This window comes from Andrographis paniculata, unplaced genomic scaffold (assembly GCF_009805555.1).
Source record: "Andrographis paniculata isolate CXL003 unplaced genomic scaffold, ASM980555v1 Contig62END, whole genome shotgun sequence".
Classification (NCBI taxonomy): Eukaryota; Viridiplantae; Streptophyta; class Magnoliopsida; order Lamiales; family Acanthaceae; genus Andrographis; species Andrographis paniculata.
In genome coordinates, this window is record NW_026137598.1 from 5,451,762 (window position 1) to 5,475,843 (window position 24,082).

Below are 24,082 nucleotides of genomic sequence, written 5' to 3' on the forward strand. Positions count from 1 at the left end.
CTACTCCATCAATATGTACTATTCCTATAGGCTTTGATTCAAATAAATCCCAAATCTAAAATCAATCGATGATAGTAGAGTAATTCTTCATCCTTAGAGATCCTACGTGTCTACCAATATGGGATAATATTGAATAATAACAAAAGCTAAGACATAGAATTAGAGATTAATAAAGTAGTACATCCATTCTCCATACAACAATAACAATAACAATCCCAAATCCATCCCTCAACAATAAGCCCATTCCTCTTCATCCCAATCCTCTATCTCCTCCTCTTCTTCTTCTTCTTCATTCAAATCCCAATCCCAATCCCATGTCCCCAAATAAGGCATGTTGTTAAAACTACGAGCAATGCCATCTACAACATCTTTTTCCTTATTATCCTTCATATTCATATTCATACGCTCCCTAAGCGTCTCGAACATCTCCTCCGGCTCGTGCCGCATCAATCGGAGCACTTCCCCACATGATGCCCCCGGCGCCACGTGTGTCACCGCAAATCCATGCGGGCCGTCGCTCTGCGACACACGCACAACGCTCGCCCGCCCGAACAAGTTATGGAATCCTCCCAATGCCTCTTGATAAGCCCCCCCTACAAACATCCCTATGTAATAATAATTACAATTGCTTTCCAAATTGTGTAGAGGCAAGCTGTCCCTGTTCTCCCCCTTGCCAATGAACTTATCGATCTTCCCGTCGCTGTCGCAAGTCAGGTCTGATAAAATCCCCCTTCTCGTCGGCCTCTCGTCCAGCCGGTGGATCGGAACCATCGGAAATAGCTGCCCTATCCCCCAGAAGTCCGGAATCGACGAAAAAATCGAGAGATTGACATTGTATGTAGTGATATGGCAAGTATTGGCGTCGCCGGCTGCGGCCGATTCGCAGAGTCCGTCGACGGCGGCGAGGTGCTCCAATGGCAGAGTACCCTGCCTGAACTGCTCGATGCAGTTCTCTTTCAGCCTCTCTGTGTTGAAATCTGCAACTGCATCGTCGCCAAAAAATTGATCGGCGATGTTTTTGAGTTCGATCGGCGGCGGATCGTGAGTAGGCGTCGATGAAAAAGCTTCGAACACTAAAATGGAGTGGTGAGAGACGATTGCTCGGCCGCTCTCGCTGCAGAGGACTGGATGCTTCACGCCGCGGCGGTTGCAGACCGTCTGGACTGACCGGACGACGGCGGCGGCGTACTCTTGCAGAGTGTAGCTGACGGAGACGTCGGAATTCGCCGAGTTGGATCCGTCGTAGTCGATTCCGAGGCCGCCGCCGACGTCGAGGACGGCCATGGAGGCGCCGAGGCGGACTAATTCGCAGTAAATTTGGGCGGCTTCGGCGACGCCGTCGGCGAGCAGAGCAGTCGTCGGGATTTGAGATCCGATGTGGAAATGTAGCAGCTGGAGGCAGTCGAGCATTTGATTTTGCCCTAATTTCTTCACCACGCGGAGGATTTGCGCCGCCGTGAGTCCGAATTTTCCGTTCTCGCCGGAGGTGGAGCCGAAGTGGCCGGAATGTTTCGTCCGGAGCTTCGCCCGGACGCCGATGACCGGACGGACTCGAAGCTTGTTGCTCAGGCGGATCACGACGTCGAGCTCGTCCTCTTGCTCGAGGACTATCACGGCGTTCAATTTTAGGGTTCCGGCGGCGGTTAGGGCGAGGAAGATGTACTCGGCGTCTTTGAATCCGTTGCAGACGAGGAGCGCGTCGGAGCTGCCATGGCAGAGGGCGGTCATTGCGAGCAGGAGCTCGGGTTTGGATCCGGCCTCGAGTCCGAACCGGAAACCCGACCCGAACCTGACGATGTCTTGTACGACGTACTTGTCTTGGTTGCATTTCACCGGATAAACGCCCTGGTAACGTCCGGCGTAGCCCTGAGATTCAATTTCGAGGTCGAACGAGGATTGGAGAGATGTCAGCCGGTTTTTGAGGACGTCGGGGAACCGGACGAGGACCGGAAGCCGGAGCCCGAGCCCGCCGGAGGTTTTCGGACCGGCGGCTTTTTTGACGACTTTGAGGAGGTCGATTTCTTGGTGGGGTTTTGTATCGACGCCGTGAGGACGGACGGCGACGTTGCCGTTAGAGTTGACGGAGAAGTACGGCGCGCCCCAGCCGTCGATTTTGTACAGCGCCGCGGAGTCGGCCGGCGACCAGCCGGCGCCGCCGTTGGCGAGCGCCTGTGGATCGGCGGCAGTTTCTACGCGGGTAGCGACGACCGGCATACCTTAATTTTTACGACGTACGAACTGAAAACTGAAATTACGTACAAATTAGCAGATTTTTGGGGAGTTCAAGGTTTTTTTTATATTCATCGAATTAACGGCTTAAATTATACAGAAATGAAATTCCGAAATCTCAGGAAGGAAGAAGAAATTATATATATATATATCTATATATTTGTTGCAGAGGGTACGAGGAAAGGAAACTAAGCGGAGACGAAGGGTAAAGAAGTGATTTTGGAGTGGGAGATTTGCATGAGCCGAAGCCTGTATTTATGCGGAGGATCGAAGCAGGTTTGTGGGTCCCACTTTTGAATTTTTTTATTATTATTTTCTTTATTTATCTTTTTATTTTTGTTTGTTTATTTTTTCTGTATTTTTTTGAAAAAAAAAATATATACGTTAATATTATTTTAAAAATTGTAATTTATATATTTTTTTAATTTTAATTATATTATTTAATTCTTTTCATTTTAATTTAAAATTATTTTTATTATATGATAATTATTTTTATTAATATATTTTTAATTATTTATTAATTATATATTTTCGAAATTCTTGTATTTACACTAACATAAAATAAAATAAAATAAAATGTATATTTGAGGGAGAATGAACTTGTGATTTTATTTTAGTTATGATCTAGGGTTAGCATGGAGGGTTCGAGAGGGTGATTTAAATAGAGGGACCGGGAGCCGGAGCACCGGATTGATGAACACCGTTCTTTGACAGTGCGGGTGTTGGGATCCCTGGAGTTTTTAGTAGGTGTTGCCCCTATAGAAAATCATTCATCCAGAAAGATGGGTATCGTCGTCGAGTTGCCGCGTGGTGGGGACCCACAGTCTTCGTGCAATAATGTTTACACCGCACGTGTTTAAAATTAAAATTATTTTGTAGATAGGATTTCTTGTTTGTTTTTTCCAACTCATTTTTGTGGCTGCTGACGAGTGTAGCCAAGATGTGTTTATAATACTATCTCAACTTTATAAATTTGAGGTAAAATTTCTTATAGTCTTGCATACAGCCGTCGATTTGTATCGGATTGAATACTTTAAATATGTTAAATTACTCAATTATAATCCGATCTATTTATTATCGTGTCGGATTCGTGTTAACTTGTTTATTATTGTGTCGAGTTCGGGTTGACTTGTTGACCCGTATACATAATTAAGTCTAATTTTTTGATTCAAATTAAATAATTTTTTATTTTGTTGTCGTGTTATATTAGTTTTTATTCGTTTGAGCTTAAATTATGTTGAATTATATAAAATTGAACTTAGTTTAAATTAATTTATAAAAAAATTATTAAATTATGATTATTATATATATATATATATATGTAAATATATTAATCAATATTAATATATTATAATCGGATTGTCGTGTCGGGTTCGAGTTGAGAGCCTCAACTCTAACCCGACCTGTTTATTATCGTGTCGGGTTCGTGTCAATCCGTATACATAATCGAGTTAAAATCTTTGACCCAAACTCAATTATTTCGTATCGGGTCAGTTTTTGCCAGCTCTAGTCTTACACAACTTTTAAAAAATTCTGTACAATATTATCTAATAATCCTATCTCCATTTCACAATTCTACACCAAAGACACATGTCCATACAATATATAATATACATATTTTATTCTTTTACGAAATAAATAATAATTTAATATAAAAATATTATTATCAACACGATTCTTTGTACTTTACCTAAAAATACTTCAAACTAAAAACTAAATAAACACACCCTCATTCTCTAAATAAAAAGTAATAGTAAATGTTGGTACTTATGTGTATAATTGATAGATTAGTTAAAATTAAAGACAATTTACACTTTCAATTGAACATAGGAAGTATAATAAATTGTTATCAACAAGTGTGTATATATGTATTTTACGCAGTCATACAACATATATGTATATAAATATTTGTAAAAGCCAAAATAATACTTCCTATGTCCATTTTCTAATGTCCTATTTGATATTTACATGCATTTTTAGGCAATTAAGGTTTTTGTTATAAAATGACAAATTTGCCCTTAATTTTGTGTATAGAAAACGAAAGAGTAAATAAAATAAGGATAAAAGAATAAATTTTGTGTATAAAACTAGAAGGATGACAATAATTGTTGGACATTCCAAATAGGAAAATAGGACGTTAGTTTATGGACGGAGAGAGTACTTCCTTTGTCTTTTAAACTTTTGGTCATATACTTTCTTTTTTTTGTAGTAAAAAAAAAATATTATTGTTTTTATAGTAAAACATCATGTATACTTTGTATTTTTATACTATAAAAGACACAAGATGCTTTATTTTGTATACACATAAAATTAAAATTCATATCTAAAAGTATGAAAATATATTTATATTACTGAAACAATAAATATTTTGCAAATTCAACGATTATTATCATGCATAGTTAAAACAGTAAGAACGGTGAGGATTATAATTTAAGGTCAATTTGACATATCATACAATTAATCCGTTGGGCGAAGTCATGCGAAAAAATCTTATGTAACAAATTCGACTGCGAAAATCATAAATCCACTTATTACATCAACTCAATCACTTTTTATCGACATTTCATATAATGTTTTTGAATTCAAGAGAAGTTTCTCTTTGCACATATTTATTTATTTGAGAGTTATATATATAATCTATTTAAATATCTATGAAGTGAAATAATAATTCCATATAATATTGTAAGTGAAAAATGATTAATATTACATATAATATTTTTTTAAGGAAAATTTGGAGATATGAATAGTAAAATTTGTGGAAAAAAAATCTCAAGTAAATAAACACAAATCTTAAGGCTTTATATATTAATATAAGAGTTTTGAAAATTTTAGAATAGTAAAAGATTGGTAGTAGATATGATATTTTGTAAGATAGAAATATGTATTTAATACAATATTTAAAAAAATAACAATAATATTAATAGCCTGTTTATTAAAATCATTTTGAAATAATTATTCCCTCCGTCCTACGTAGATACAGAAATTTAGGTAAAATATAATTAATAAATAATTAAGAAATGTATTAGTAAAAATAATTATTATATAATAAAAGTAATTGTGAATTAAGATTAAGATAATTAAATAGTTTAATTAAGATTAAAAAAATTATAAAATTTTAAATTTTAAATGAGATTAAAGTATATAATTATATTTCTAAAAAAATAGACAAATTATGTGGGATAGACGAAAATAGAAAATAAAAATAAATTATGTGGGCGGAGTGTGTAGCATATACTCCATTTGATTGATGTAAGTAGATTGATTATGTACTCAATTTATTTTAAAATTTTGTTGTTTGATTGTTGTTGTTACAAACATGAAATCCCTTTTTATTTAATTTACTAAAATGACATAAAAATGTTGGTGGGGGACAAAGCAAATGCCAATGATCTATTTTGTAATTTTATGATATATATATATATATACACAGTGACGAAATTATTATCTAAATTTCGGAGGTAAAATGTTATAAATTATTTAATATTTAGCTAATAAATAATAACGACAGAATTATATATGAATTTAGATAATTTTGGGGGTGGGGGCAAATTGTATATAAATACATAAACATTAATATTTTTAATGCTAAAAAAATTATAAAAAATTTGGCTTGGTATATATATATATATATATGTGTGTGTGTGTGTGAATATGCTCAAACACTCAGATTCGTATAAACCTCAAATTCTTCACAATCAACTTCATCTTTAATTCGTGAATTTTACAAAGCTCTACAAATTGGGTAATTTATGTAATTTCTTCAAATTCATTTTCGCTAATTATTTATGGGATATATTTAGAAGTGAAAATTTCAATGAACAAATGAAGATAATATTACCATTCCATAAAAATTGGAAAAAAAAATAATAAATAAAATTCAAGGACTTTCTGAATTTGTCTTGTCACAAATAATTCATTTAGTATCGTTCTTGTCAAACTTAATTTACAGATTATTCTTACTCATACATTTAAATAAAATAAAAATAAAATAAAAAGAGAGAGAAGGCACTAGATTTATCCCATTGGTTTCTATGTAATATTCCTAGATTTTTCTAACTTGTCTATTTGCGAAAAATCAAGGGCTGCGATAGAGTACTGTAGCCGCAGGATTCTGACACGTGTCCGCAAAATTTCAATTTTGTGGGACAAACATTGGATAAGGCTAAGGCATGGAATGGATTTCAATTACGTCCATGTCTCTATGCTCCAGAGACTCTAATTTCATTGATATTTATGGACTAGGCATTTTTATTTTTTATTTTTGATATTATACTCTGTTGGTTAAGAAATATTGCTAGTAGTAGTAACATCTATATATATATATATATATATATATATTATTTTTAATTATTTTTGTGATAGAGGTGCAGTGAGTGGTTCACATGGAATTGATTTGCGACAGTGTCCCGTCCTGTCGTATCGTATCATAATTATTCATATGGCGTTGGAATATTCGGATAAAAATGCACCTTTTTAAAAACATCTTTCATTTGCAAAATAATCCATCTGTTCCCTCTAACATTTTTCAATAAAAGTAATTTTTCATAATTATTATTCCTTCCGTCTCAGATATCATGTCCACGTTGTCGTTTCTTTCCGTCTCAGATATCATGTCCACGTTGTCGTTTCTATCCGTCTCACATATCATATCACTTTTATTTTTTGGAAAATGATTAAACATTTTAATCTCATTTTAAATTTTGTATTTTTTATTTTAATTAAATTAATTAATTATCTTATTTTTCATTTATAATTATTTATATTATAGGATAATTATTTTCACTAATACATTCTTAATTATCTACTAATTACACCCCTTTATTAAAAATAAATAAATAAATATATATTATAATATACTTCATCCGTTTTAATACAATAGTCATATTTACTATTTTTATCTGTCTTAAATCAATAGTCTCATTTCTATAAATAATCATATCACTATAAAACTACATTTATTTTTCCATTATTATTACACAATTGCTACTACTTTTTACACTAATACATTCATAAGGGCAAAAAAAAGTTTTTTACCCGTACTTTTTATCCATTACCAACATAATATCAATATTCCTTAAATCTCGTACCAAACACAATCCAAGCTATAATTTTGAGACAAAGAAAGTATATATTATTCAATCATAAAAATCAACAATTCAACACAAATTATTGTTTTTCTATTACAAACACAATTTTTCGTACCAAAAAAAATAAATCAATTCATCCGAAAATCATAAGCAAACAAACTGAACATTTATTTCCTTCTTTAACTTGGATTGTTTTTAAAGGTTTACTGTCTATTTACACTAACACTTTAAGGGATTTGACACATCAATTTTTATTTATTTTTATTTTTTTACAATACATTACATTAAATATATTTCCTCAAATCGGAAAATTTAATCTTTTTTTAAGTAAACATTGTTTGTTGTCAAATCGATTTTACAATATTCGTTCGATATAAACACATTTATTATAAATTATTATTTTATATTCAAAATAATTCCAACATGGTAACATTGATTTATTATTATTATTTTTTTAAAAAAGTGTTTTGATTTTATCTATATTTATTTATTTTTATTATTTTGAAACAACTACGTCGAAATAAATTGTGCGTTGTGGGAGTGGTGTGTTGTGTGGGCCCCAAAATATTAATTACTATAAGAACAAAGTGCGTGACGTGGAAAACGGTCATCGCATGAATATAGACTTGAGGTAGTTCCATGTGCATGTACGGACGCGAATGTGAGTAGGTGAAATTGGAGGAAGGAGGACTAAATATTTAGGAGCGTCTCCAACCATGTTTCATATTTGATGTTTCAACACTATTTTTACTGCCGAGCTGCTCCAATCCAACGCCATTTCTAGCACTAAATTTAGAGTTTGCTACAGTACTGTTACTGTAGCAAATGCTATTTTTTTTTTAAAAAAAATTATTTTAAATTATAAAAATAAAAAATTATTTAAAATAATAAGAAAAATTAAATATTTAAAAAATAATAATAGAAAATAGAGTTATAATTGAAATAAAAACACTATAACAACTGCATATTTGAAATTAAAATTGAATAATTGGAGATGGCCTAAAGGCGCGTTTCTGAGGACTCCGGCGTCTTTAATAATCGCTACTGTCTCTTCCGTGCTCCCAAAAGCCAATTAAGGTATTTTTGGCTTGCTTGGAAAATTATAATTTTAAATTTATATGCTCCTTCGTCTGAGTTTCAATTAATGTATTTATTATGACGCATAAATTTGCAACTTGGTTGAGTGCGAATTGAGTAAATTTTCGATTAAATTTAATAATCTTCAAATTATGCTCGACAAAATAAGTTATACTAAACGAATCATATATGACAGGTGGATTTGTAAGTATAAGAGATTTGAATATATACATATATATAATTTAAGAAAATTAGTATGATAAGCCCTTAACAATATATTTATTTTTTTATTTTGGTCTGTCTCATAATAAAATATTCATTTACTTTTTTAGTAATTATACTATCTACCTAATATTACAAATACCCTTTTAATTTACAATATATTAGACAAATATCGTTACATTTATATCATACAATACTAATAGGGTTAATTTAGTATTTTTATTTTTATTTCTACTTTATTTTAATATAATATTAATATTTCTAAAATTTTGTACAAAAAACAAACGAATATATAGATATGAGACAAAGAAAAGTACAATAGATAGGTACATAAATAATTTTAGCTTTGTAAACTAGGTATTAGATGACTTCTTTGTATTTTTAATAAAATACTAGTATATGGTTATGTCCATCTCATAATAATATATATATATATATATATTTTTTGTTTTTTGCCCAATAAAAGATTGATTTATTTTTTTAGTAAATTTATTCATTTTAAATATATTTAATAAATATAAATTTTAATTAAATTTTTAGACTCACTCATAACTCTTTATTTTTATCCTCTTATCAATAAATGAATATTTTTATTTTTATTTAAAATTTCACAGTTTTTATAAAACTAGTTTATGTGAATTATAAGTAAATTAATGTATTTTTTTATTTAATTGTATTATAATAAATTATATTTTCTAAAAAATGATATATATATTGAGGATATAAGGATAAAAATATCTAAAATACATAATATTACTCAAATAAAAAATAATAAATTATTAATAATTTAATACACTCGAATTATATTCGTTGAATTTTAAATATAAAAATAGTACAGAATATTCAATCGAATATAAAAAATAAGTAATATTATTTGTTTAATTTACAATTCAAAGCGACAAATTAACAGATAAAATTAAAAACCAAAAAATAAGAATTTTAGAATTGAATATTATTTTTAAATATAAAATAATAATTACTTACATTTATAAGAAGTTAAAAAAATAAATATTACATTCAATTACTCCCTCCGTCCCAGATACTATGTCCACGTTGCCGTTTATGTCCGACCCATATACCATGTCACTTTCCTTATGATTACACACTTTAATCTCATTTTAAATTTTAAATTTTTTTAATTTTAATTAAACTAATTAGTTATCTTAATCTTAATTTATAATTATTTATATTATAGGATAATTATTTTCACTAATACATTCTTAATTATCTACTAATTACACTCCTCCTAAAATACGGTGTCTACAGTGTAGCAGACATGGTATTTAGGACGGACGGAGTATTTTTTTATTCACTTATTAAAAATACATTGAAATAATAACCCTATTCCCATGTTTTAACAGCTTAATATAATTGGGAGGACAATGCTGGTTGGAATGAGCATATTCTTTTGTTGTTTGATTTTTGTTTTGTATGCTCTACTTTGATTTGTTAGATAAAAATTAATATTGAATATATAATTTATATGAAAAATAAATAATAGTTTTTATATATTTAAAATAAAATAGAAATAACGATAAATAATAAAGAAACATAAAATTTGAAATTTGTCAGAAAAATAAATATTTGATATGATTATATATATATATATATATAAAGTTATAATGAATATAGTCAAAATTTTAAAAATATACATGTAAGGAGGGTCGGAAAAAAAGGTGTAATAGTAATTTGAATTTGTGTAATAATAATTTGAGTTGATACTTAATATATTTAGACATTACATGATAATACAATATACAATGTAATATATTATTGATTATCAGTACAATAATATAAATATATATATAAATACAATACACAAAAATTTATAACCGTGTGTTATATAAATTCGTATGCTATTTGCATTGATGTGTTGTATTGATTTTATCAAATTAGCATTCTAACCGACGTTCTACTAAAAGTATAACATCAAATCCTTCTTAAATTTTTTATTTTTGATTTATTTTTAAAACTATTTATACTATTGCAACCTATAAATTTTATACTACCTCCGTCCAAATTCAAAATAACATTTTTACCATTTTCGTTTGTCCACTTCAAAATATCTATTTTCTAATAAAAAAAAAGTAATAATATATTAATACCAAAATACCTTTAATTTTTACTTAATTTACAAATATATTATTACATATACAATTATTTTATATATAAAATCTAATTACAAAAATATCAAAAATTTATACTTCTACTAACTAATAAAATAATATTATTTTTTAATTTACTATAAAACATGTTAATAAAAGGGAATATATATCTCCCACTCAACTATTTTAATCCAAAAATTATATTATCAACTCTATTATAAACCTACAATTAAATATATAGATATACAAAAATATTATTTGATTCAATTTTGGGCTACAAAGTTTGCGCACATATTTTTATGAACGAAGGAGATACAAATTATAGCGATTCAATTAGATGAAAAATAACAAAAGAATTGTAAATCAAATCAATTTAAATTTAGTAGAAATTTTTATTTTATCATTTGAATTGATTTACTTTGCAATACAAATGCTAACCGAAGCTGAGTTGTATTTTTTTCTAAAAAAATTGAAGCCTAGTTAATTATTAATCCATAAAAATAAATAAATAAATAAATAAAATAGACCTATTTGTAATTGTGTTGCAACAGTATAAAATTTCTATAATTATTAGCAAATTAAAATATGAAAACGAGTGAACATGTATAAGTTCTCTCACTTTTGGAATGAGGATGATAAATTTTTATTTTTATTTTTAAAGTTTATATATATTTGAAGTAAGTTGACAAAATAATGTCGATTAATATAATTCGATAAGACTAAATTTGGCAAGAAGCGAAGTACGCCAAGGGGGATGAACCTAGACACATTCGGGGCACGAAAACGAGATGAAAATGAGAGAAAAACCGTAAAGTTAAAAACACATACGAACAAAAATAATCGGAGAGAATTCGCCTTTTTTGCGTGGATGTTGAACTCGATATCATGTTATTGTTCTTTACATTTGATTATGAATATCTATATTTAAATTGTAGTTGTCTACTAATTGGTAGGAGATCGAATTTGTTAGAATGGTCGGGATGCTGATTAGCTCCATGTTAATAATCTATACAGTTGTTTGTTCTATTTTGTATGTGGTTGGTCTTAATATAGTGATTAATTATAGTATTACTTCCGTCTCAGAAGAAAGTAACATTTACTTTTTGCAGAAAGAAAAGTCACATTTAATTTTTGCACGTAGATTTTTAAATATTAGTATTATATTGATTTATCGTGAGAAAGACAAAAAATACTGCTATTAGATTGTGTGATATAAAAGTAATGACATTTGTATAATATATTGAAAATTGTAAGGATATTAATTATGTTAGAGAGATAATGCAATTACTAAATAAAAAAATGATATCCTTGTTATGGACGGAGGGAACATATGCATTGTATTAACAACCGTTTTATGATATAAGAGTATGTTCATATACTGTCGGTTTATATTTATTTGTTGTCCGTATATATTTTGTGTTGTTAGTACTGTATTGACTAGTTATAATAAGTAAATAACAATCGATTAATTTTATTATTACTTCTATGAAGAATGTTTGGTTTTATTATGGTCTTAAATTTAAATTGAATTGATAATTCATAATCATTTTGAATGATTGCATGTATAGTTCTGTAGTTATTTAGTTTAAATGACAATAAAATTGCTGACTATTTTATGAGTTGATTCCGCCCCCCCCCCCCCCCCCCCCAAATTAGAGGAGTAAACAGGAATTTAAAAGTTGTGGTCAAATTAAGTGATTCAAAATGGTAAATATTTGTGGTTTTTATTAGGTTTGAGAAATTTTGATTTGAATTTAATATTAAAATAATATTTTATGAGATATTTTATAAGAAAAAAAATATACATATAGTATTATTGTTTAAAAAAATGCAGAATTCAAACAATAAAATTTTAAAAATTTGGCCGAAAAAAATTACACCTATTTGAAGTTACCTAAAAATTCAAAATAAGCTTGATGCGGGTTTTCAAAATTTATTGAAAAATAAGTAATTATTTGTATGCAAAAGGCAAATTCCCTTGCATAAAATTCCACATGAAATGCTATTTCAATTCTATTTTTTTAAATTTAAATTTGGTAAAATAGCAAAAAATGACGTGGTTTGTAAAATGTGCTGAAAATACTCTTGGTCCCAAATTTGGTTTACTTCCGCGCTTTGTTTTGAATTTGTTTCATATAAGTTATAGAAAATTATGTTAATAATATAAATATACTATTTTATATTGAATGGTAAGCTTTTATAAAAAAATAATATATATTGGAAATTCGCTATCCGAAAGTGTCGCACGGGATAAACCCTCCACCGAACACCCTGCAAACTAGGCCTCACAGTCACAAGTCCAACCCCCATATCACCGGACCATATCTTACGGGACAACCCTAATTTTAATACTCCCTCCGTCCCAGATACCATGTCCATGTTGCCGTTTCTGTCGGTCCCACCTACAATGTCACTTTTCTTTTTTGGAAAATGATTACACACTTTAATCTCATTTTAAATTTTTTTTTAGGATTTTTTAGCAAATTTAGCATAATGCAAATTTAGCAAAGCACATTATGGTCGTTCGCTATTTTGCCTTTAAATTCAAACGTTAAAAGAAATACAATGTGATATTACTATTACTTCTGGATTCTGGCTCAATTTACTTTTAAGATTTTTTGTTTTAATAATTTTTTATAAAAATATAATTTATATCTTCTTTCACAATATATCACAAGCCTAATACTTTTTAAGTAATATAGTCATTAAATATAATATTTTAAATAAAAAACAACAAATTAATTATAAGATTACATATTAGAAAAAATTAGAAAAAGCTCGTAGAACAACTTCATTATATTACAAAAACTTACAATGAAAAAACCAAATAAAAACTGTTATTTTATACTTAACATACTTTGAAAAACAACAATTCAACAAATTTCACCAACGTACTTGAATTGTTGATTATATCAATATTTTGTTCTTCATTTAGAATATGATAAAAGGCTCCATTTCACAAGGAATTTGTTTGGTTTGAATTCGTGTAAGATCTGACTATATATGAATCAAACACAATCCAAGACACAGTTATATTTTGATTTATTTTTCCCATTTTATTTTATTTTATTTTTTTTTTTCCATGAAAAAGTTTCAAATATAAACATGGTATTAAACAACTATTTCACCTAATAAAAAGATGAACTATAAATATAAAAAAAAAATGTAAAATACAGAATAAAGAACACCCCCAAAATACTGCCAAAAGGTGACAGACATATAACAAATGGTGCTTCCACTGTTACACCCAAAATTTCATTACCAAAACAGAAAAGCAAAAAACACGTGGATTTCATGTTTATGAATTATTATTATTGTTGTTCACATCACAGCTAAGAAACAGCACAAAGGCTCCAAAATAATCTCTTATTCAGGGGGCAAGAATTTGTGATCCAACAAATTAATAGGATAATAACACACACAACTAACTTCAATGGTGAAGGCCAACCATTATAATAATAATAATAATAATAATCACACTACTACATGGTCAAACATACCTTGAATTTCATGGTTCTGGAAAAAAGATGTGAAAATGGATAGTTGCCTAGTCAGCTCGGGACTGGCCAGCTCGTGAAGACAAAATAATTCCGACAATCAGCCCATAGAGGGCCAGAGCTTCAGCAAAAATAAGAATGAGGATCATCCCCACAAATAGCTTTGGTTGCTGCGCATTAGCCCTACAAATAATAGTAAATGATGATTAACTTAGTTCTGCAAGTTGAGAGTATGTTCAGCCATATCTAAAAAGAAAGAAAATAATCTTGTCAAGGCGCATCGATTAAGTAAACATTTAGCTTGAATACATTGTTTGTCTTTCAATTTTTGAGCTTAAGAGAAATGTATGGGCGTATTAAAATCTTAAATAAAACAGTAAGGAATATAAAAGCAAACAATTTTTGCAACTTTTGAATAAAAATGGGTCGTTTGCTTGTGGCCTATAAAAATAACGGTACTTTGCAAATGGGTCAGATGGGCAGCATAATTGTAAAGCCTCCTTTGTTGTTAGATCATAATCCGACTGTTCCATAGGTAGATACACAGGCAAACAACCAAAGAAGAAACCATAACACTTTTGTTGGAACATTAGAGTGATTCATATGCTACCAAGGTAAATATCTATTCTTCACCTACCAAGAGTCAAAAATACATTCCATATGATTGACAACTCAAAGCACATCTTTCATCACTTAGATTAACACAACTACACAAATATTTTACTTTTGTAATCAATTCAGCTTTATCCTTGCAAATTTTCATGCTAACTAGAATATTCGATAAAATATTTGCCATGGAAGGGCTGAAAGGATGATGTGTATATAACACATGCTCTAACATCTAACCACAAAACAAAAGCCTGAAGTTCAAACAACTACAAGTTAAAATGCAGTTAAACAACAATGGCAGCCAGATAGCATCCAATTCAAGAATATCCAAAAGGAAAAAGAGCAAAAAGTATCAGATATTTCAAGGTTAGGGATTTCAATTTCAATTTCAAACAAGAAGAGCATACCTAACACCAGCATCTCCAACGATTCCAATAGCCATTCCAGCAGCAAGACCCGCGAGACCACAGGCAAGGCCAGAAGAGAGATGGGCATAACCATCAAATAAGTAGTAAGACTTGGCTTTAGGGTTTATCCCAGTGCTGATAATTACAGCAATAATCAAACCATATATACCCAAAACGCCAGCCATGACCACTGGCACAATTGACTTCATCACCAGCTCCGGCCTCATGACCCCCATGGATGCCACACCTACTCCACTCTTTGCCGTCCCATAAGCAGCTCCCATACCTATGGAGTAACCAATCACATAAACACCTCTAGCTAGAAATTCAAACTATAGCCTCAAGAAAAGGCGGAGCAGAAAATTAATAAAAAATATGAAATTCAGCTGACAAAAAATAGCATACATAAAGCACAGGCACACTCCACAAGTCGTAATCATACCGATATATGCATATAGAAGCTTCAGCAAACTAAAGAAACACCACAAATAAGAAGAAATCACGCCACCACCATCCAGATTCCAGATCAGAGTGAAATTTATTGGAAAAAACAAACCAAATCCCCGTAATAAAATAATGAAAATATAACTCATATAACTACTGCAAGTACAATCACTACCAAGCAATGAATTTCCATCAATCAGACCGATTCACAAAAAAATTAACGCCGCGGATCAAGATAGATCCAAACAACATATCAGAAGCATCACAAAACCACAAATCAAGTAGCCATTACAGTAACAAAAACGGTTAAGAATCGAAAAAAGTGCGCATGGGGAAAGAAGCAATTTTTTTACAGGAGAAGACGAGAGCCGCGGCGGCGCCGAGGAAGCCGAAGAATGGAGCAGTTTCATCGCCGCTGAATGTCGAAGACATGCTTCCAGATCCAAATCAATTGGGGATTCAGTGTATATTCTGAACTTCCTTTGGTGCTTCGATTTCAGATCTCTGCGTAGATTAAAAACGAATGAACGAATATCTGCGAACGTGACAGCCTTCACCACGGACGCGTGGCTTAATCTTTATTCAGATTCTTCTATTTCGGGCTGGGCCCATGGGCTTTTATATTAGTAGCCCAAATCATTATTGGGCCTCTTTTTAACATGGCCCAAACTGGTATCGCTATAGTTTTTGGAGAGGACCGAATTGATAAATACAGAAGTTGAGGGCCTCTTTTGAAAAATTGGACGATGAATGGTGGAATGGTGATGCGGGCGACAGTGGTAGACCCCATCCGCCATTGCTCGTCCACTGCGCAATGAGATGGCGTCTCGAAAAAGCACTGGCTTTGCAAGTTGCATCCGCCATCGCCGTCCTGTTTGCTGGTTTCAATCGCCTGTAGGTTGCGAAGGTTTTTTCGACTATGAATCAGCTGAATCCGGACAATTTTTTCGAGTCCATTCATAACTCAAACAATTTTCAGTCCTTGCCCGATGTTCGCGCCAAATCCACACGTCCTAATCCGGATTGGAGGTTAGATGTCATTTTTTTGCTACTTGCAATTTTTTTTTTCTTAAATTACTTGCTTTGTTGCGTATTTATGTTTGTGAAATGATCGGTGGTGTTTTATGGAGATTTGGAAACGCTCGATCGTTGAAGGAGGATTGGAGACAAGAGTAATTTGCTTCTGAAATGATTAAGAGCTAGGGCTTTCACTTGCGTTGCGAAATCGAAGCTTTGAAATAGGAATTTGCATTTCCTTGATCCAGCATTAAGATGGACGATACTGCATGACATTCAACTCCGTTTAGACTTTTAGATTGATAAATTGCTGAGCATAATCATATGGTGCTGTTACGGCTTTTGGTGTTTTTTGAGAAATAAGAAGAACTATTATGTCTCTTATTTAGAAGCTAAATGTGAATTGATTTCATTATTCTCCTAAGAAATATGCTTTCTTCAGCTGCACATGCTTTCCTACTTGATTAGTTCTAAACTTGATCATGTGTTTGGCTTTGATAAAGGATGGAAGCAGAAGCAAATGACACTAACACTGCAAGGAAAGTTCAAAAGGCTGATCGTGAAAAATTGAGGAGGGACCGTTTGAATGAACAATTCATGGAGCTGGGCAACACCCTTGGTAAGCCATACTGTTATCTAGATCACTACAATGAAACACAAATCCTGATTGCACTGTTCCATTGAATTTAGTTTAAAGATCATGTGAGTTAACTGATAAGACATTGTTGAAGCTTATAACTGAGGAGGGGATCTTGAAGTGTTGATAGAATTACTATGTTATATACAAAATGTAAATTGTTATGTTAGAGATTTTACTAAGGAAGCTCATAAATTCATGTTGAATATATACTAAATTCATTTCAAGATTTTCTGACAATGCGTTGCTGTATTTTGCAGATCCGGATAGACCGAAACACGACAAAGCTTCCATCATCATCGAAACTATTCAAGTGCTGAAGGATTTGAGGTCTCAAGTAGAAAGACTAAAATCGAAGCATGCCACGCTTACTGAAGAATCATCTGAGGTGATTTTACCGATTGGGTCATAAAGAAAAACAGAACATTTCATAAAGAACTCATCTTTATTGTTGCTTTCATGCAGCTGACTCAGGAAAAGAATGATCTTAAGGATGAAAAGGCTGCTCTTAAATCTGATATCGAAGGCCTTAATTCCCATTACCTGCAAAGAGTGAGGGCAGTGTATCCATGGAGTGGGATAGATCATTCAGTTATAATGCATCCATCTTCTTACCCCTTTCCACTGCCCGTCTCGATTCCCACTGCACCTGTCCCATTGCAGCCATTTACATTCTATGGCAACCAGCATCAAACAGCAATGGCTAATCCCTGTCCAGCTTATGCTCCATATATGACTCATAATGCCATAATCGAGCAGCAGCAGGGCCTGCAGCGAGGTACAAGATCTCATGGCTCCAGCAAACAAGAACTAAGAAACAAATCTTCAGATGGGGATAGTAGAGTTGTTAGAGTCAATGATTCGGATGACATTACGACAGATTTAGAGCTTAAAACACCTGGATCTATGTCCCAACAGGTAAATGACAAAACCATTTGCATATTCAACTTGTATAAAAGATAATTATATCCCTTTTGAGCTGACTGTAGTTTGATTCGATGCTGCGCAGGATTCCTCAATGAAGCCCCAAAAAGCCAAGAAATTTGCACCGGACGATCCAAGCCTTGCAGATGGAAGTTCTTCAGGCGCATGTTCGTCGACTCGCAGCGTGCAGGGTATCTCATCTAACAGTTATATTGGTGGCAATACAACAGGTGATTGATGAAACATTAGTTGAATAAACCATACACATTTCTTCATGCTAATTTTGTTGCCTGTGTCCTAACCTTAACTGATCTGTTCCCACATCATATTGAAATATAGACTATCTGTATATTGTTTCATGTACTGACGATGTGCTGTGTGAATGTATTTTGTATATTTAGAAGTAAATGATAGTATGTGATGTGGGATTTATTGTCATGTATGAATATTTAATATATGTTTGAATTCAAATAAATATTTAATGTTAGGTAATTCAGTGTTGAATGTCTTGAATGAATTTTTTATTTATTTAATATATTAAATATATATATTTAATTTTATAATCTTTAAAATAAAAAATAAAAAAATAGTAAAAAAACTAGGGCCAATCTCACATCCAAACACAGTTCTTTTGTTTGTAGATTTTTTTTCATTTATTGAGAGTGTAGTCTAACGGGGAAGTAATTAATTTGTATATAAATAGTTGAGCCCAAACCAAATATATTCATAGTATTTTTTTTACAATTACTAAATATATTTATTTATATAACCTGCAACACTATTCAGGTTTTCTATTAATTCAGAAACCTTAAAGATATTAAAATTACAGTATTCTTTCTACTTGAACGTTCGAATTAAATTCGATAGGATATTCTTATGCTAAAAATATCAAATACGTACCTAATAATAAAAAATCAAGATATTTACTAATGACTATTCATTAAATATTGAATTATTATAACAATTAAATATAAATATATAATATTTTATTGGCATAATTCATAAAGAATATTACCTTAATTAACAGTAACAATACAGCTACCACCAACCTAACCAATTCAATTACCGTTCCCCCTAAACGGCAATTTAATATTAATTTTTCATAAACACCCTTTGCATTCCATTTTAAAATGGCATGACAATTGACAGCTTCAATCCGATTTATTTATTACTATTTCCTTCTTTTTTCTTTTTTTTTTTTCCCGGTAAATAAATAAATATGTCAAATAATAATAATAATATTAATAACCTCGTGCCTGCTGGATTCTTTTCTTAGCAGTTAGCACCAAAACCACGTTTGATTAAATCATCCGAGCAGATTATCTATAAATATGGTAAAATCAATGATGAACGTGACGTTGTTGTTTCATTCGTTGTCGAAAAATTGCAGCTTTTGAGGTCAGTCATTCTCACAGGCCTGGTTGAGGCAATACGTGCGTGTATCATGTGACGCAATCGCCAATCCACTTTGCATTATTATTGGTTGCCAATCCGTTACGGTTGTATGACGATGTTCTTCTTCCGATTACACCAGATTGCTGCTGGATTCAGCGTTTGATTTGTGTGTCGTTCTTCTCCGGAATCGGATTGGCGCATGTAAGCGGAACGATTTATTGCCTTTTTTTTTTTTTTTTGCTTCGTATTTCCTGTAATATGCAAGGATTGGATTCTGATTCGTCGTCGATGTATTTGCTGTTGATATATATATATATATATATATTTGGAATTGTAATTCTGTTGTGAATAATCATGGATTGTTCGATTATGATTGTTGATTGTTAGATTGTAGATTGTATCCTTGCTTAGGTATACCGTGTTCGATGGATGTTGCACACAATGTGTTTGTGTATTTGCCGCAGTGTAAATTCTGGTTCTCACATTGATAAAATGCAGATTGTTGTGACTGAGGATTTGCTAAGATGTCTGCGCTTGCAACGGATGCATCGCAGAACGGTGGGATTAAGAATGTCGGATCATCAAACAGTGTGCAGGAATTGGAGGAGTATGATTTCTCGAGGCTGACGACACGGCCGAGGAATTTGAACTTGGAGAGACAGAGATCATTCGATGAAAGGTCGCTTGCTGATATGCCGATGATGCTGTCTCCAATTCCGTCTTCCAGAGCAGATAGCAGCTGCCGAGCTTTCGACAATGCCTATAATGCATTTTCGCCAAGCAGGAGGTCTGGAATCAACACTCCGACTTCGCAGTTTGGCTATGGCGCATGCTTTGAGCCACACCCCATGGTATTCGAAGCTTGGGACAACTTGCGGCGAACATTGGTAACCTTCCGAGGCCAACCTGTCGGAACCATTGCTGCATTGGATAACTCCGAAGAGAAGCTCAACTACGATCAGGTAAACGATTCTGTGGATTGAACAAGATTCGACTTGTTTATGTCAGTTCATGAAGGATTTGACGAAATTCGACTTGTGCAGGTGTTTGTTAGGGATTTTGTTCCGAGCGGATTGGCGTTTCTGATGAACGGGGAGCCGGAAATTGTGAAGAACTTTCTGCTGAAGACGCTACGGCTCCAATCGTGGGAGAAAAAGATCGATCGGTTCCAGCTGGGGGAGGGCGTTATGCCGGCGAGTTTCAAAGTGCTGCACGATCCAGTCAGGAATACGGAGACTTTAGTAGCCGATTTTGGCGAGAGCGCCATCGGTAGAGTGGCGCCCGTTGATTCTGGCTTCTGGTGGATCATCCTACTACGAGCATACACGAAGTCCACTGGAGACAATTCCCTGGCGGAGATGCCTGAATGCCAGAAGGGCATTCGTCTCGTGCTCAGCTTATGCCTGTCGGAAGGATTCGACACGTTCCCAACGCTGCTTTGTGCTGATGGCTGCTGCATGATTGATCGTAGAATGGTTCGGTTTTCTTAATGTTGTGTCGTAAAAGCTTATGCTTCATCGCATTGCGTTTCTTCGTCTTACGTATTTGATTGCAGGGTGTTTATGGGTACCCGATCGAGATACAGGCTCTGTTCTTCATGGCTCTGCGATGCGCGATGCGCCTGCTAAAGCAAGATGGCCCGGGAAAGGAGTTTATCGAGAGGATTGTGAAGCGACTGACCGCGTTGAGCTACCATATGAGGAGTTACTTCTGGCTCGACTTCAAGCAGCTGAACGATATATACCGGTACAGGACGGAGGAGTACTCGCACACAGCGGTGAACAAGTTCAACATCATGCCTGATTCCCTGCCTGATTGGGTGTTCGATTTTATGCCGACACAGGGAGGGTATTTTGTGGGTAACGTAGGGCCTTCAAAGATGGATTTCCGTTGGTTTTGCTTAGGCAACTGCATCGCGATCCTTTCATCCTTAGCTACGGAGGAGCAGTCGACTGCTATAATGGATCTTATCGAGGCGCGGTGGGCAGAGCTGGTCGGCGATATGCCACTCAAGGTGTGTTATCCGGCTCTCGAGAATCACGAATGGAGAATCGTCACCGGCTGCGATCCTAAAAACACTCGATGGAGTTACCACAACGGCGGATCATGGCCAGGTACGTGTGCATGCACACACATACATATATATATAACGACAAAGATGTGTATAATTTGTAAGAATGATGATATTGGTATGACGATTGCAGTGCTTCTATGGCTGCTGACAGCGGCGTGCATCAAGACGGGGCGTCCACAGATGGCGCGGCGCGCAATCGAGCACGCTGAATCGAGGCTGCTGAAAGACGGGTGGCCAGAATACTACGACGGGAAGCAGGGGAGGTATGTGGGGAAGCAAGCTCGGAAACACCAGACGTGGTCGATCGCCGGGTATCTCGTGGCGAAAATGCTGCTTGAAGATCCTTCACATTTGGGGATGATCTCTCTGGAAGAAGAAAAGCAGCAGAAGCCTGTGTTGAGAAGATCATCCACATGGACTCAGCTCTAAACTTGAAGAAATTTCTTACAAATTGATGACGATGATCATATTTAATATCAATCTCCATTACAGATGAGAATGAAATGGATCGACATACATATATATATATATATCTCTTTTTATCAGTTGCAGATTAGAAATAACATTTTCTTCTTGCAGTTCAGAGTGTGAGATTTCTTGTAAGAATGCCTTCAAATGTGATTCCAGGGCCAAATGCTAGGATGAGTCCCCACTCATTCCCATCTTTCTTGCCATTGCTAACACTCTTTGCTTCTTCCAGCATGTATTCCAGGACGTAGACGATGGTGTTGCTGCTGGCATTTCCGTAGTCGGTCAGTGCCCGGCGACTGGCGTTCAGCTTTTCCGGCAGGAGTTCCAGCTTCTTCTCCAGCCGGTTGAGAATTGCAGGCCCGCCGGGATGTACTGCCCAGAACAGCTTGTTGAATTCCGTCTTTGTGAAGCCTGCGAATCCCATCAGCTCGACGCAGAAGTCCTGGATGTTGTCTTCGATTATCTGAGGTAGCTGCCGTTCGAGCTTGAAGCTTATGCCCTCTTCGGTGAGCTTTCCATCAATAACCTTCTCTGTATCAGGCAAGAAATGTTGTATCGCGATGTGCAATTCGAACAGAGGCCTTTCCGCAGGTTTCAGGACAGGGTTCGATCCGACGATCATTGCTCCGGCACCATCTCCGAACAGTGCAACCCCGACTAGGTCATAGGGCCTGTCGGCGCTGGGAGGCTTGAATCCAATAATCGTTGTTTCGGAAGTGGCGAGGAGCACTCTGCTGCCTGGATTGTTCTCGGCGATGTCCTTGGCTACTCGGAGACCGGCGACCCCGCCGGAGCAGCCGGAGAAGTAGAGCATGACCCTCTGAGTGCTGGGACTGAGGCCGAGCCCTTTGGCGAGGTAGAGATCACCGCCGGGAAGGCGAGCTTCGCTGGAGGAGACATAGACTAAGTGTGTGATGTCAGAAGCGGGCCTGCCCCAGCTCCTGATGCAAGACTGCGAGGCTTCGATGGCCATTTGGGTGACGGCGGCGTTGCAGATGTCGAGGCGTTGCTTGACGGTGGGGTGGCCTTCGGTGGCGAGCTCCGGGTACTTGGTGAGTATCTCTTCGGACATGACGACGTAGCGAGTTTTGACGGTGGTTGCCTTGCCTGCAGAGAGACAGACATAGGAATGCGATGAACATCGATAAATTAAGGAGGAAGAGAGTTAGGATGAGGAGGAGTACGGACAGAGGCGGGCGAGCTTCTGCTTGAGGTCGGGATCATCGCAGTTGGTGTTGCGGAAGTAGCCGTCGACGAGGAAGTCCTGCATGACGAGCTGATGAGGGAAGGCCTTGCCCAGAGCAAGAATGGTAGCTTTCCCTGTTGAGTGTAAGTCTTTGATCTCTTCTTCGCTCCCCATTGATGATTATGGTTATGGTTATTGTTAGTTAGTTATTAGTAAAGAAGACGAAGAAGAAGAAGTTTATATAATTGGAGTGAGATTATCATTGGGTTCTGCTGCTTTGGGTTGTTTATATAAAGTGTGAATTAGGGATTTGAGATGAGACTGATGATGAAAGATTAGTTGGATTGGTTTGAGTTAATTTGTTTGATTCTAAGTTGGTTTAGTTAATGGGAAAGATGTTCGTGAGCTTTGTGTAAGAGCAAGTTTGTTGCTGGTTTGGTCTTGTTTTAGCGCTGTTTCATTTTTATATATATTGTGTCTGACACCACCTTTGGCATGTCGCAGGTTGGTTCTGTTCTCGTCCAAGCATAAGCACAAGCACGCCTATCATGGGAGATTTTTCAGGTTACCAATCATGCTTAATTCTAATTTTTTTTTTTTTTAAATAACATTTTGAAAAATAAGTAGTCTATATTCAAGCTCGGATAATTTAGTATATGCCCAATTCTGGTTTCCGAGATATTTTATATATATATATATAT

General features: G+C 34.1%; 5 protein-coding genes across 6 annotated transcripts; 2 read left to right on the plus strand and 3 right to left on the minus strand.

The window, feature by feature from the left end:
* Window positions 1-109: 109 nt before the first annotated feature.
* LOC127261288 (arginine decarboxylase-like) lies at window positions 110-2,449 on the minus strand. The gene has a single exon (XM_051289569.1). The coding sequence runs from the start codon at window positions 2,212-2,214 to the stop codon at window positions 229-231; it is 1,986 nt and encodes a 661-aa protein (XP_051145526.1). The 5' UTR covers window positions 2,215-2,449; the 3' UTR covers window positions 110-228.
* An 11,491-nt stretch (window positions 2,450-13,940) lies between these two features.
* Window positions 13,941-16,229, minus strand: LOC127260774 (V-type proton ATPase 16 kDa proteolipid subunit). The gene is made up of 3 exons (XM_051288690.1): window positions 16,031-16,229; window positions 15,234-15,519; window positions 13,941-14,400 (listed from the first exon to the last, which is right to left on the minus strand). Exons 1-3 carry the CDS (start codon window positions 16,107-16,109, stop codon window positions 14,268-14,270), a joined length of 498 nt encoding a protein of 165 aa, XP_051144647.1. The 5' UTR covers window positions 16,110-16,229; the 3' UTR covers window positions 13,941-14,267.
* Window positions 16,230-16,431: 202 nt separating this feature from the next.
* LOC127260772 (transcription factor bHLH121-like) lies at window positions 16,432-18,716 on the plus strand. The gene is made up of 5 exons (XM_051288689.1): window positions 16,432-16,706; window positions 17,198-17,313; window positions 17,592-17,719; window positions 17,797-18,249; window positions 18,341-18,716. Exons 1-5 carry the CDS (start codon window positions 16,597-16,599, stop codon window positions 18,491-18,493), a joined length of 960 nt encoding a protein of 319 aa, XP_051144646.1. The 5' UTR covers window positions 16,432-16,596; the 3' UTR covers window positions 18,494-18,716.
* Window positions 18,717-19,543: 827 nt separating this feature from the next.
* On the plus strand, window positions 19,544-22,153 carry LOC127260770 (probable alkaline/neutral invertase B). 2 transcript variants are annotated; one of them, XM_051288687.1, is made up of 6 exons: window positions 19,544-19,653; window positions 19,790-19,851; window positions 20,149-20,612; window positions 20,694-21,125; window positions 21,206-21,764; window positions 21,855-22,153. In XM_051288687.1, the coding sequence occupies exons 3-6, from the start codon at window positions 20,175-20,177 to the stop codon at window positions 22,151-22,153; spliced, it is 1,728 nt and encodes a 575-aa protein (XP_051144644.1). In that variant the 5' UTR covers window positions 19,544-19,653; window positions 19,790-19,851; window positions 20,149-20,174. The 2 variants fall into 2 exon arrangements, with proteins under 2 accessions (XP_051144644.1, XP_051144643.1); XM_051288686.1 differs by having other exon boundaries at window positions 19,546-19,851.
* A 151-nt stretch (window positions 22,154-22,304) lies between these two features.
* Window positions 22,305-23,555, minus strand: LOC127260771 (type III polyketide synthase B). Its single transcript, XM_051288688.1, has 2 exons — window positions 23,384-23,555; window positions 22,305-23,302 (listed from the first exon to the last, which is right to left on the minus strand). The coding sequence occupies exons 1-2, from the start codon at window positions 23,553-23,555 to the stop codon at window positions 22,305-22,307; spliced, it is 1,170 nt and encodes a 389-aa protein (XP_051144645.1).
* Between the last annotated feature and the right edge of the window lie 527 nt (window positions 23,556-24,082).

What these genes read in the sequence shown, in the direction of transcription:
- LOC127261288 (XM_051289569.1), bottom strand. Translation starts at nt 2,214, where the DNA reads ATGCCGGTCGTCGCTACCCGCGTAGAAACTGCCGCCGATCCACAGGCG.
- LOC127260774 (XM_051288690.1), bottom strand. Translation starts at nt 16,109, where the DNA reads ATGTCTTCGACATTCAGCGGCGATGAAACTGCTCCATTCTTCGGCTTC. An exon ending in CGCGGCTCTCGTCTTCTCCT is followed by an intron (nt 15,520 to 16,030) that starts GTAAAAAAATTG and finishes GTTACTCCATAG; the next exon opens with GTATGGGAGCTGCTTATGGG. An exon ending in GTTGGAGATGCTGGTGTTAG is followed by an intron (nt 14,401 to 15,233) that starts GTATGCTCTTCT and finishes TATTATTTGTAG; the next exon opens with GGCTAATGCGCAGCAACCAA.
- LOC127260772 (XM_051288689.1), top strand. Translation starts at nt 16,597, where the DNA reads ATGAATCAGCTGAATCCGGACAATTTTTTCGAGTCCATTCATAACTCA. An exon ending in GGAGCTGGGCAACACCCTTG is followed by an intron (nt 17,314 to 17,591) that starts GTAAGCCATACT and finishes TGTATTTTGCAG; the next exon opens with ATCCGGATAGACCGAAACAC. An exon ending in CTGGATCTATGTCCCAACAG is followed by an intron (nt 18,250 to 18,340) that starts GTAAATGACAAA and finishes GATGCTGCGCAG; the next exon opens with GATTCCTCAATGAAGCCCCA.
- LOC127260770 (XM_051288687.1), top strand. Translation starts at nt 20,175, where the DNA reads ATGTCTGCGCTTGCAACGGATGCATCGCAGAACGGTGGGATTAAGAAT. An exon ending in GCATGATTGATCGTAGAATG is followed by an intron (nt 21,126 to 21,205) that starts GTTCGGTTTTCT and finishes ATTTGATTGCAG; the next exon opens with GGTGTTTATGGGTACCCGAT. An exon ending in CAACGGCGGATCATGGCCAG is followed by an intron (nt 21,765 to 21,854) that starts GTACGTGTGCAT and finishes TGACGATTGCAG; the next exon opens with TGCTTCTATGGCTGCTGACA.
- LOC127260771 (XM_051288688.1), bottom strand. Translation starts at nt 23,555, where the DNA reads ATGGGGAGCGAAGAAGAGATCAAAGACTTACACTCAACAGGGAAAGCT. An exon ending in GCAGAAGCTCGCCCGCCTCT is followed by an intron (nt 23,303 to 23,383) that starts GTCCGTACTCCT and finishes GTCTCTCTGCAG; the next exon opens with GCAAGGCAACCACCGTCAAA.